Below are 12,000 nucleotides of genomic sequence, written 5' to 3'. Positions count from 1 at the left end.
GAAACCCCTCCTAAATCCAGTTGTTAGGGTTGTCTTTTTTTAATTGCAAAACATGTAGTACAAATGTACAAAGGTGATTTAATAGATTTCTTATTGTTGGAAGAATATATTGTTTTAGTATATTGTTTGCTACGCTTTTCAAAAACAATAAATAAAGACTTTAAGTTGGTGAATATGGTTTTATGGATGTGAAATGTTGCTAAAATGTCTGCCATGTTTTAACTGGGGTCTCTCTGGGATTTTGTGTGTGTGTGTGTGTGTGTGTGTGTGCATGCATGCGTGTGTGTATGCGTGAACACGCGCATGAAGGTGCATGGCCACATCCGCTCCATGTCTCCGTCCCTGGTCGCTCAGCTGGGTGGACTAGCGGTGGAGATGTCAGAAGCAGAGCTGGGCACCCTCCGTCTGTCCGAGCTGAGGAGTATCTACGCCATGGGATCAGTCAACACCTGGACAGACAGACAGGTATCAGCTTCGGTCATAGCCGGAGACATATTACATCCACTGTGTTGTGTGTTCACTCGCTTTCTGAAACAAATTGTACAAGTAGCACTGGCATGCTATACAATACAGGGTGAAGGTACAAGTACGTTGCTAATACATCCACCTACAATCCTGTTTGAGGCTATTTTACGCTCACTCATTCTCTCCATGGCTTTCATCCTAGCTGGCTGTGCTGTTCAGCCGCTTGTTAAACGCCACCAAGCAGAAACCTTCACAGCTGGACTCCAGCACTTTTGTGGCGATGGGATACATCGTGTGTGGAGCTAAAACAACAGAGATGCGTTTTTTCAATGCTGTGGAGTTCAGGTGAGACGTGTGTGTGTGTGTTTATTAGGGGTGTCAAAAATAATCGATTATAAGATGCATCGTCGATGCGGACGTGCACGATTCTGCATTGATTCACAAATGTCAAGAATCGATTATTATTATTATTATTTTTTTTTTTAACACGTTGAGTGCCAAGGACGAGATATCTCGGCTTACATGATCCAACCGTTGAGTGCCAAGGACGAGATATCTCGGCTTACATAAACATTTTTTTTTTTTGACGGTGGGACATCGATCAACCCCTTTTACGTCTCCTATCCCAGAATTGGAGGAAGAGAATGTGTATAATCTATTTTACCGACCAGCTAGGTGGCGACGGTGCCCTCCCGACAGAGAGAAAGTCAACCAAAAGCAGCCGCCTCCCGCGGCTGCTTCCTCCATTCTCAAGGAAATGGCTTGCCGATTTTACAGTCATCAGTCACCAGACTCGCCGCTCTCGGGCCGCGCCAGCAGCAGCACACGGGGGATTGCAAATTTGCATAATATATTATGGGTGAAACACACTTTGAAACGCCCGCAGAAAGGCCAGAATCGCACGCATTCCGAAAACCCAGAAACGAACGAGCCTCATTCTCATACTGTAGGCGGGGACGCTTTCGCGCTGCTGCGGTGGGGGGTTCCAGAAATGGACTGGGTGGGCAGCATAAAGCCTAGAGTCGCACGGGGCTTCATCGGGGCTCTCAAACCCAAGAGACGAGTGAGCCCTATCCACACTCGCTGCCAGGGAGGGAGGCTGCTCAAACTCGCTGCCAGGGAGGGAGGCTGCTCAAACTCGCTGCCAGGGAGGGAGGCTGCTCAAACTCGCAGCAGCAGCAGCAGAGCACTCGCTTGTGACAAACGCAGGCTGAAAGCCACTAGACACGCCCACGGAGGGAGGAGTTGAAGGAGAGGGCGTTCGGAACTATATTGTTTGGATGTCTGATCTCTCACTGATGCCAAAAATAAATGGTTAAAGTGACTGTTCTGCCTGTTTGATTGAATTTCACAAAACTGCGATTATCTCAGCTTTCACTCTCAGACAGCTGAAACCATGCTGTACTCAACGGCTAATATCTACATAACTACTAACTCTACAAACTAACTCTTTTAGACAGAGAAAGCACACATTCTATTAGTACTTTTGTGAACTTCGTGTTCACAAACTCCAAGCAGAAAAGAATCCTCGGCTCTTGTAAAATGAGCCAGAATCCTCAAAAAACGGCCTGGCAGAAGCTACCTACAGCAAAAAAAAAACGGCTGGCAGTCAATGTGTTAATAATCAAATAAAATATAATGGAAGTACATGCAGTTGTTTATTTTAATTATGGATCATAATACAATGCAATTCCAAATGCACTTTTATTTTAAAAGTAGTCACGCAGTGAGAAAAAAGAAAGTGAGAAAAAATAAATCATTGGGGAATATTGGGGGAAAAAAGTGATGCATTGATTTAAGATGTATCGAGATGCATCGATAATCGAATCGAATCGAATCGTAGCCCTCTGAATCGTAATCGAATCGTGAGGCTAGTGAAGATTCACAGCCCTAGTGTTTATACGTGTATATTAGGGCTTTCACAGTCAACAAAAAAACACTAGTCGACACTATGCATCATAATCAACTAATCGTTCATCTGTGGTGAAGAATAAATACATAAATTGAACATAGATTTGTTTGAACACTCATTTTCCACATGACGCCATGTTAAATCAACAGAATTGAAGGTACTTATTCACCTTATTCTTTGCCCACACATGGACGCTTCCGCATTACGTCATTTCGTAATAGTATTTCCGTTTTAGACTTGCCAAAAACCTCGCAGGCAAGATGGCCGCCCACACTCTCCTCCTAAACTGGCAGAATTACTCCCCCATAAACTAACATATCTTGGCCAATAAGTATGTAACATACAAAATAAAACAACCCGTAATATCTTAATTTTATGTAGAATGCAGAGGACATGTAACTGTTTAGTTAAACTTGCATTCCAGGAATATTGTGCTCTAAAGATGACGTTAGTGGAGTCGAGACTGTTTTGTCCTGAAACCCACCTAGGTTGCGCCAGGCGTAACCTATGTGGGATTCAAAATAACGCATCCGAGATAGAAACGTTATGAATATAGCCACGTTTATAAAAAACAAACTAACGCTGGTGATCCGTATGGAAACAGTGTTACTCGAAATGGTTAAAAGTTATATCAATTTGGTCATTCAGTGGCATTTTACTGCCATATAACATAACTAACTAGCGGCTAATATTAGCCACAGTAGGCAACTAGCGCTGAACCGGAAGAACAAATACGTTTGCGTTGAACGCGGAAGAGAGAAAAAGTGGGTGTGGTGAATAAGGTGAATAGACAGAAAGACTCGTCTATGTTGTTACTGAAGTCAAACAGTCGCTATCTCCAACTCAGACAAGCTGCTGGGGTGTAATGGCTCATTTGTAAACAGCCTCTCAGAGCCAATCAGGACTCTGCTATTTCACATATCTCCACATTGGTCCCGCCTACATTAAGTTAACCCTTTACTGGCTGTTTTTGAGACCCTTTTGATGAGAATTGATCATTTCTATTGTGTGAAAAAAATATATCTTCAGCGGTATTAATCGACTAGTCAACTATTATTTGGAAGTAGTCGATGACTACTAAAATTCAGTAGTCGTGAATACCCTAGTGTATGTGTATATATATCTATTATTATTATACTATTATATTGTATATTATTATACTATAATATTATTATCTATTTACTAGTATAATATTATTATACTAGTATTATATATAAATACTGCTGGTTTAAAAATGGGCTGTACATTCACAAAAAGATCTATATATAGTGTGTATATATGTATATACTGTATGTGTGTGTGTATATATATATATATATATATATATATATATACACACACACACTATATGTACTGTATGTGTGTGTGTGTGTAGATATATGAGGACCGCTTTTATGACTGTTGAAGCATTTTCTGAAAATCTCATAAAAAAACGCATTTACACTGTATGCTTCATTTACACTGTAGCTTCATTTACACTGTAGCCTACGCTTCTGTACTGAAAATCATAAAAGTCATAAACTTTTGTTAACCACAGACCTTATTTCAAGCATTCAACCAAAATCCTCACACATAAATCCCATTGACTTTTACACATAAGAGGCGGAAGTGTTAACATCCAGGTCCGGACTCATTCCTGTGGTACTTCTGTCCCCTTTACTTACTGTGTGACCTGCTGTCTCCCCCTGGTGGCTGCAGTAAGGCTGTGCTGTGGCTGGGTCAGCTGAGGCTGTCCTGCTCACCAGACCAGTTGCTGGCTCTCGTCGACCTTCTGCAACACAGTCTTGCATTTGGACCCACAGGTAACTGGAAGACTGATGTCTTCATTGAGATTGGAGTTCTGGCAGGTAAGACACATCCACTCTCCTCATGTTGAGCACCCTGATATGAACAATCCTCTCTGTGATCATCTGCTAAATGTGATTTTTCACTCAGTTATGTTGGTGGCTGTTTAGCTCTGGGAGCATTGATGCTACTTCACTTTCTCGTTGTGCAGCTGGTCTTCCAGATATGTCCATGTCAGCTTTGGTGAGGGACCAAATTGAAGGAATCACACCTCTGGCTATCTCAATGATACCACCTGAGCAGTTTAGTGTAAGTCTTAAATGACTATTATTACTAGTTTACTGTACACTGACCTGACTTCCACAAAACAAGTCTATGGAGTTCTATTCAGCTTTTGTTCTGGGACCCGAAATGTCTTGTTATCTATGTTGGTGTGTTCATCTTGACAATTCGTGCCTCCCCTCATTTGGCTCATGTCACCTTCTGCAGGTGGTGTTTAACCCGAACCAGATCAGCATGTTCTCCTATGAGCAGGCTGTGGCAGTAACAGCTGAACAGGAAGCAGCCCTGTCAGGTAACCAGTGGAAAGCCCTGGGTATTGTGCTGTCACCCTGGGAGGACAGGCCTGCCGACTTCAGAGGTAAACCACTGCAACTTGGATCATTAAAAAAATAAATTAAAAAGCCCATTGATAAATTAGAAACATGTACTTAAAGGCCCATTCCGTTGGTTCTGGCGAGAAATAAATGTGCACAAAGTGTTTATTATTGGCACTGAGTGAATGCGCCTTGACGTCACTTAACACATTGAGTGCCAGCCATGTTTTCATTCCTGTAGGTAAGTTGTGCCAGGGGTGTTTTTGACGATTCTGGCTCATTTTAGAACAGCCGAGGATTCTTTTCTGTTAAGAATTCATGAACACCAATCATCTAAAAATAACTAATAGAATGTGTGCTTTCTCTGTCTAAAAGAGTTAGTTTGCAGAGTTAGTAGTTATGTAGATATTAGCCGTTGAGTACAGCATGGTTTCAGCGTCTGGAAATTTATTCAGAGATAAATGGCTTTTTGTGAAACAGTCACTTTAACCATTCATTTTTGGCATCAGTAAGACCGTCAGACATTCTAAACAATAGTTTTGAACAGTAATTTCCTCCATAACAACAGGAAACACCCCTCTCATTCAAACTCCTCCCTCCGTGTGTCTTCTCCTCCTTCCTCCTGGCTCTAACAGCGGGCGTGTCAGAAGCGCGTTGCTGCTGCCTGCCTGTCTGTCTGCGTGCCTGCCTGCCTGCGTGCGGGGACGAGTCTGAAATGGATTACTGTAAAATCGCCAAGCCATTTCCTTGAATGGCTTGCTCCCGCGGTGTGTGTGTGTGTGTGTGTGTGTGTGTGTTCGCGCGTTGCTCCGCGGCTCTGGGGGGAGGGTATCTCTGTCCGTTCTGTGTGTGTGTCTCCGGGCTTCTGACTGTAAAATCGCCAAGCCATTTCCGCGGGAGGCGGCTGCTTTTGGTGTACGGGTCCCGTGGCTGTGGCTTCTCTCTGTCTCTGTCGCCACTTAGTGGTCGGTAAAATAGATTACACACATGCTCTTGCTCCTATAGTTATCTCGAAGATGTAAAAGGGGTTGATTGATGTCCCACCGTCAAAAAAACATGTAAGACGAGTTATTTTGGCTCTGGCACTCAAGCGTTGGATTATGTAAGACGAATTATTTCGGCTATGGCACTTAAGGTGTTAAAAATGGCGACCAGGGGCGTTTCTCTCCGACCAGCCGTTCAGAAGATACATGGAAAACCGCAGTTTCGAAGTGGATAGCATCTCCCGCCACAGCTAGAGGATGTGACGTCTCGCGCGTTCACGTCGAGCTTGTCTCTTGTCTAGACGCTAACAGGAAATGGCTGAAGTAGCTTTTAACGTTACGCTCGTCGCTAGCTGCTAGCTAAAGGAAACAACAAACACAGACTCCAGAAAAAGTCCAGACTAAATAAATAAATATTTATCTAATGAAGCCCGTCTGGCCAGACAGCAGCAATGTGACCGACATCGGGGGGGAAACTAGAGTCAGGACTGTGTTTTCGGTTCATGAAGGGAACTTGCTGCTTGTAGCTACTGTAATGTGGTTTTGACCAGATAACGTTAGCTGCTTGCTAATGGATTTTCAAGATTTTTACTGTCACTCCGTAGTACAAGTATCTGACCACCTGGTCAGAAACTCTGCTAACATTACCGTCTTGTGTGAAGTAATGCAACCCTAACGTTAGTACCGTTATGCTTATGGTCATGGAACATTATTGTTTGACTGCATTTAGCTGCGGTGGTGAGTCGTTAGCTTCATGCGGGGGTCACCCCTATGTTCCCACAGCCCAATGTTCCCACAGCCCTATGTTCCCACATTTCTAAGATTTCAGCCCTATGTTCCCACAGCCCTATGTTCCCACATTTCTTAGATTTTTTTTTCTTCCAAAATAAGGCCCTGTGTTCCCACATTTCCCAACAATAGTCTTGTTGCACAACCACACCAGTCTCAAAGTTTTGTGTGCCTTTGATCATGCAAGAATACACATGATCATGAAAAAATACACAATATGACTAGCACTAGTTAGCAATTCATCCATATCAGATTTGGCCCCAGCCCCCTAAACTACAAGAAGTGGTTTGCACTAGTTCTCATAATGTTCCCACGTTTACTAAGATTTACTTACTCTTTGTCTGTGTGCATTTTAATTTTTAATTTTATTTTATTGTATTAATGAAGAATCAAAAAGGCATTCACAATCCAACTTACACAATGCATCACTACGAATGACTGAGTAAGGTCAAAGAGACAAAAAACCACAAAAAATAACAAAACACAATGTGATCTAAACGTTTCGATGCAGAATGTTCCAATTTGCACCAAATTTGGTGAAGGCGTGTTGCGTGGAACACTTTTTTGTTGATCACGATCCGTCCATAGTTGTTTCTATTGCGACAGTTTGAAAAACCAAATGCACTATTTCGTAAATACTACAGCACGGATTTTCACGATATTTGGTGGAGAGGTGTAGTTCCGACGACCCCCTTATATTTTGATCGTAATTCGCGGCCATGCCCCATTGGTGCTGAGTGGTCCACAGTGTTTGCTCAGATGGCTGCTATTCATGGAAGCTTGATCCCTGGAAACCGTGGAGGAAAGGTTTTAGTTGTTCAGAATTTCTGTTTCCACCGTCATGAAACGAGAGGAGAAAAGATCCATTGGCGTTGCTGGCGCCAGAAATATAAATCTTGAAATAGTCTTCAAAGGACAGCACTTGCAGATTGCCTGTTCCTGGCACAAAAATGTTGAGTGAACTGCATAAATAGTGCAATAAAGGTTGAGTTAACTGCATAAATAGTGCAATATTTTTATTTATTTAAATAAATAAAAAATTAATCTTATTTTGATTGTTTGCTAGTAGCCCTGGCTTGTGGACATGTGCTGTTCTCTGGCATAATTTTGACACGTCCTTTGCTAAACTTAGCTCCTTAAGGCCAAAATACACCGAACATGTATGTCGCGCAAAAAAACGCGCCGCGCCTTTTAGATTCAATTATATTTAATGTAAAGTCTCACACCGGCCGTGGCTTGTCAGCATGCAACGCGCAGCACATGCGCTGCTCTATGTTACGCCACTGTTCTATTTTCAACGCGTTGCTGCTCTATAAAATAGTCAAGAAAGGGCTGTGGGAACATAGGGCTGTGGGAACATAGGCACGCTCCCCTTGATGCTAACTAATAGATTTAGCTATATTTATAGAAATTACCACCAGCCCCACTAATAACGTTACTGTCTTGTGTTGATAATGAATGAATCTAACAGTCGGAAATATGCCTAACGTTAGCCTACTGTCTGTTATGCTTACGGTACATTGTTTGACGGTACCGTACACACAGGGGGAGCAGGCTATTTCCTGGCTTGTGCAAACATGAGTATCCACTTCCCGCAGCCAGCAGGCTCTGACTGCAGTGGGACTGCACATACTAGTAGCATTAGCTTGATGCTAATCGCGGCTAACTAATATTCATTTACATTTATAGAAATTACCACCAGCCCCACTAATAACGTTACCGTCTTGTGTGGATAATGAATTTAACAGTCCTAAATATGCCTAACGTTACTGTTATGCTTATGAAACATTGTTTGATTGTTCAGTTTGGTCAACTCCAGGCATTACCATACATACAGGGGGAGAAGGCTATTTCCTGGCTTTTGCTAACATGAGTATCGACTTGCCCGCAGTCAACGCAAGCCAAAACACGACCAAACATGCCACAATAACGTCCCCTAATTCACCCAGAATCCTTCCTGGGCATCTCGAGGCTGATCTGACCGATAAATTGTCCAGGTTGCCGTTTTCAAGTGACTTTTATGAGTTAACGTTACAAAGCAACGAACAGCTCTGCTGTTGCCAGGCAACTGCTTGTGCGCGTGCGAGTATGGTGCCCGCGCGTCAGCTCGTTCACACGCTGCCTGCAGTTACACTAACGGCCACCGGCGTCAGTAATAGTGAGTTTTGACGGATTGGGCCTTTAAGTTCACAAAAATCACATCATTTGTATGATCTTGGGACAATCCACCAAAATGGGTAAACATGAACAAACCTCTCAAAGCTCAAAACATTCACTTAAATCGCATGATTTGACAGTGGCTTTTCTTTATTTGTAAGACGTTTATTTAAACTCTGTTAGGGAAATGTTCTTTGATTTTTCGAGCGCCTTCATTACATTACATTACATTACATTACGTCATTTGGCAGACGCTTTTATCCAAAGCGACTTACAATAACACATTTTTTGTCAGCAATAGAGCAATCAACTATGGAGCACAGTCTATGACAACTACAACTTCTGAAGGAACAGTGGTACAAGTTTAGGTTAGTGGTACAAGGTTGGTTAGTTTTTTTTTTTTTTTAAGAAAGAGAGAGAACGAAGTTAGATCAAGAAGGGCCCAGATGGAGCCTGAACAACACTATCCAGCCACACATTCTAGCAAATAAACTGATTCAATATAAATTGCATAATTCAACCATCGCCTGGTGCATGAGATATCTTGTGCCTCAACCTCAGTTTGTTAGGCTGGACGACACTGTATCAGATATCATCTGGACAAAAACTGGAGCCCCTCAAGGAACAGTTTTAGCTCCTTTTTTCTTTATTCTTTATACTGCGGACTGCAGACATAGTGAGGCCATGTGTCATATGCAGAAATTCTCTGATGACACTGCTCTTATTGGTCTCATCAACAAAGGTGACGATCGGGCCTATAAAAAGGAGATTGATTTATTTGTTTCCTGGTGCGATGACAATTTTTTACTGCTCAATGTTGAAAAGACCAAAGAGCTAGTTATTGATTTTGGGAGGAAGAAGGCAGAAGTCTCCCCTGTCATTATTAAAGGGCTGGAGGTAGAAATAGTCCAGTCTTATAAGTATCTCGGTGTCCACCTGGACAGTAAGCTGGACTGGAAGAAGAACACAGATTCTGTGTTCAAGAAGGCCCAGTCTGGACTTTTCCACTTGAGGAAGCTTAGATCATTTGACATCAGCAGGTCACTTCTTCATGTGTTCTACCAAGGTATCCTAGCTAGTGTCCTTTTCTATGCTGTGCTCTGCTGGGGGGGCAGCCTCACTGTCATGGACAAAAATAGGATAAACAAAATGATTAAAAAGGCAGGCTCAGTGATTGGCCTTCCCCCTGATTCTTTGGAGATGATTATAGCCAAGAGAACAAGGAGAAAATTGAATTCTATTCTTTCTTATGAAGGCCATCCTTTGTTTAATGTATTTAATGCCCTGCGCAGTTCGTTTAGTAATAGGCTTTTGATGCCTCGGTGCTCTACTGAGCGATTTAGAAGATCTTTTGTTCCTGCTTCTGTAAAATTCTTTAATGAACACTGCTAGCCTTGCTTTGTGAGGCTCTCTCTCTCTCCACTGTATTATTGTTATTGTGCTGTATGTTACTGTTTCTTGTTTGTATCTGTTCTCGCTCTGGTGGCAAACCATGTTTCCCCTCGGGGATTAAGAATAAACACCATACCATACCAAAAGAGGCCTGAAACACAACATGTAGCTAACAGCTCTGAACACATGTAGCTAACAGCTCTGAAACACAACATGTAGCTAACAAACATGTAGCCAACAGCTCTGAAACACAACATGTAGCTAACAGCTCTGAAACACAACATGTAGCTAACAGCTCTGAAACACAACATGTAGCTAACAGCTCTGAAACACAACATGTAGCTAACAGCTCTGAAACACAACATGTAGCTAACAGCTCTGAAACACAACATGTAGCTAACAGCTCTGAAACACAACATGTAGCTAACAGCTCTGAAACACAACGTGTAGCCAGGTCTGAAACACAACATGTAGCTAACAGCTCTGAAACACAACATGTAGCTAACAGCTCTGAAACACAACATGTAGCTAACAGCTCTGAAACACAACATGTAGCTAACAGCTCTGAAACACAACATGTAGCTAACAGCTCTGAAACACAACATGTACCCAGAATTGCTGGAATCAGGTGTTGCCACACTTACAAAGCAGCTCCTCCCATTCAGTCTTAATGGAGCAACAGAAACTAAGTGTGACGGCATCATCTAAACTGGAACTCTGTTTACTTTGCCTTTTGTTTGTGACACGCCCAAATACAGTGTGACCAATGGGCATTCTATTTTCCAGTTCTATTGGTTTGACCCGTGTGTGTGTGTGTGTGTGTGTGTAGGGAGAGACTCATCGGGGCTGGCACTGAGCCCCAGTCCTCTGTGTCTCATGCTGATGCTGCTGCCCTGCCCCACCATGCCCTGATCTGCCCCCATCCACCCTGGCTCATGACCTCACTCACCCCTGGCAGACGACCTCACTCACCCCTGGCAGATGACCTCGCTCACCCCTGGCAGACGACCTCGCTCACCCCTGGCAGATGACCTCACTCACCCCTGGCAGATGACCTCGCTCACCCCTGGCAGATGACCTCGCTCACCCCTGGCTCATGACCTCACTCACCCCTGGCAGATGACCTCGCTCACCCCTGGCAGATGACCTCGCTCACCCCTGGCTCATGACCTCGCTCACCCCTGGCTCATGACCTCGCTCACCCCTGGCAGATGACCTCACTCACCCCTGGCAGATGACCTCGCTCACCCCCACTCACCCCTGGCAGATGACCTCGCTCACCCCCACTCACCCCTGGCAGACGACCTCGCTCACCCCTGGCTCATGACCTCACTCACCCCTGGCAGATGACCTCACTCACCCCTGGCAGATGACCTCGCTCACCCCTGGCAGACGACCTCGCTCACCCCTGGCAGATGACCTCGCTCACCCCTGGCAGACGACCTCACTCACCCCTGGCAGACGACCTCGCTCACCCCTGGCAGACGACCTCACTCACCCCTGGCTCACGACCTTGTTTAACTCATTCACCGCCAATGACGTCTTTGACGTGTTATCAGCAATGGCCTTCCCCGCCAAGGACGTGTTTGACGTGTTTTTGTTTTTATTGGTGCAGCGCCTGCAGCAAACACTTGCCCAGCCTGTCACACAGACACAGGTCCCTGCCTTCAAAGGGTAGCCGACAGCACGCGATCAAACACATACCGCAGCTGTTGTTTTATAAATTGAGCAAGAGGAATAGCAGAGAGCGGGTAACGCTTCCTTGTGCAGACAGGAGAAACGCCATTGTAACGCCGAGCTGGAGTCGCCTTCCTCTGTGCCAGCCAGGAGAAAACGGGAGAAAGTAATCAAGAGATGTGTTTGATCATCGGAGGAATGAGGAAATGATCGATCAGTTTGCGAGGGCGGTGAGGACGTGTTG

The 12,000-nt window shown here is 44.0% G+C and overlaps 1 protein-coding gene across 3 annotated transcripts in view; it reads left to right on the top strand.

Annotated features, from left to right (window-relative positions):
• The window catches only part of LOC310770795 (uncharacterized protein), a 42,531-nt gene extending 38,389 nt beyond the window's left edge, over positions 1-4,142 (top strand). For all 3 annotated transcript variants that reach the window (XM_083663503.1, XM_083663504.1, XM_083663505.1), the window contains 3 exons: positions 310-465; positions 668-810; positions 4,076-4,142. In XM_083663503.1, the coding sequence (XP_083519629.1) occupies positions 310-465; positions 668-771 (260 nt within the window). In that variant the 3' untranslated portion in view covers positions 772-810; positions 4,076-4,142. The remainder of the gene's footprint in view (positions 1-309; positions 466-667; positions 811-4,075) is intronic.
• The last annotated feature ends 7,858 nt before the right edge of the window (positions 4,143-12,000 follow it).

Source organism: Poromitra crassiceps (assembly GCF_964638095.1).
Source record: "Poromitra crassiceps genome assembly, contig: HAP1_SCAFFOLD_229, whole genome shotgun sequence".
NCBI classification, from domain to species: Eukaryota; Metazoa; Chordata; class Actinopteri; order Beryciformes; family Melamphaidae; genus Poromitra; species Poromitra crassiceps.
Note: the sequence above shows the minus strand (reverse complement) of the source record. Positions and strands in the feature narration are given on the sequence as shown.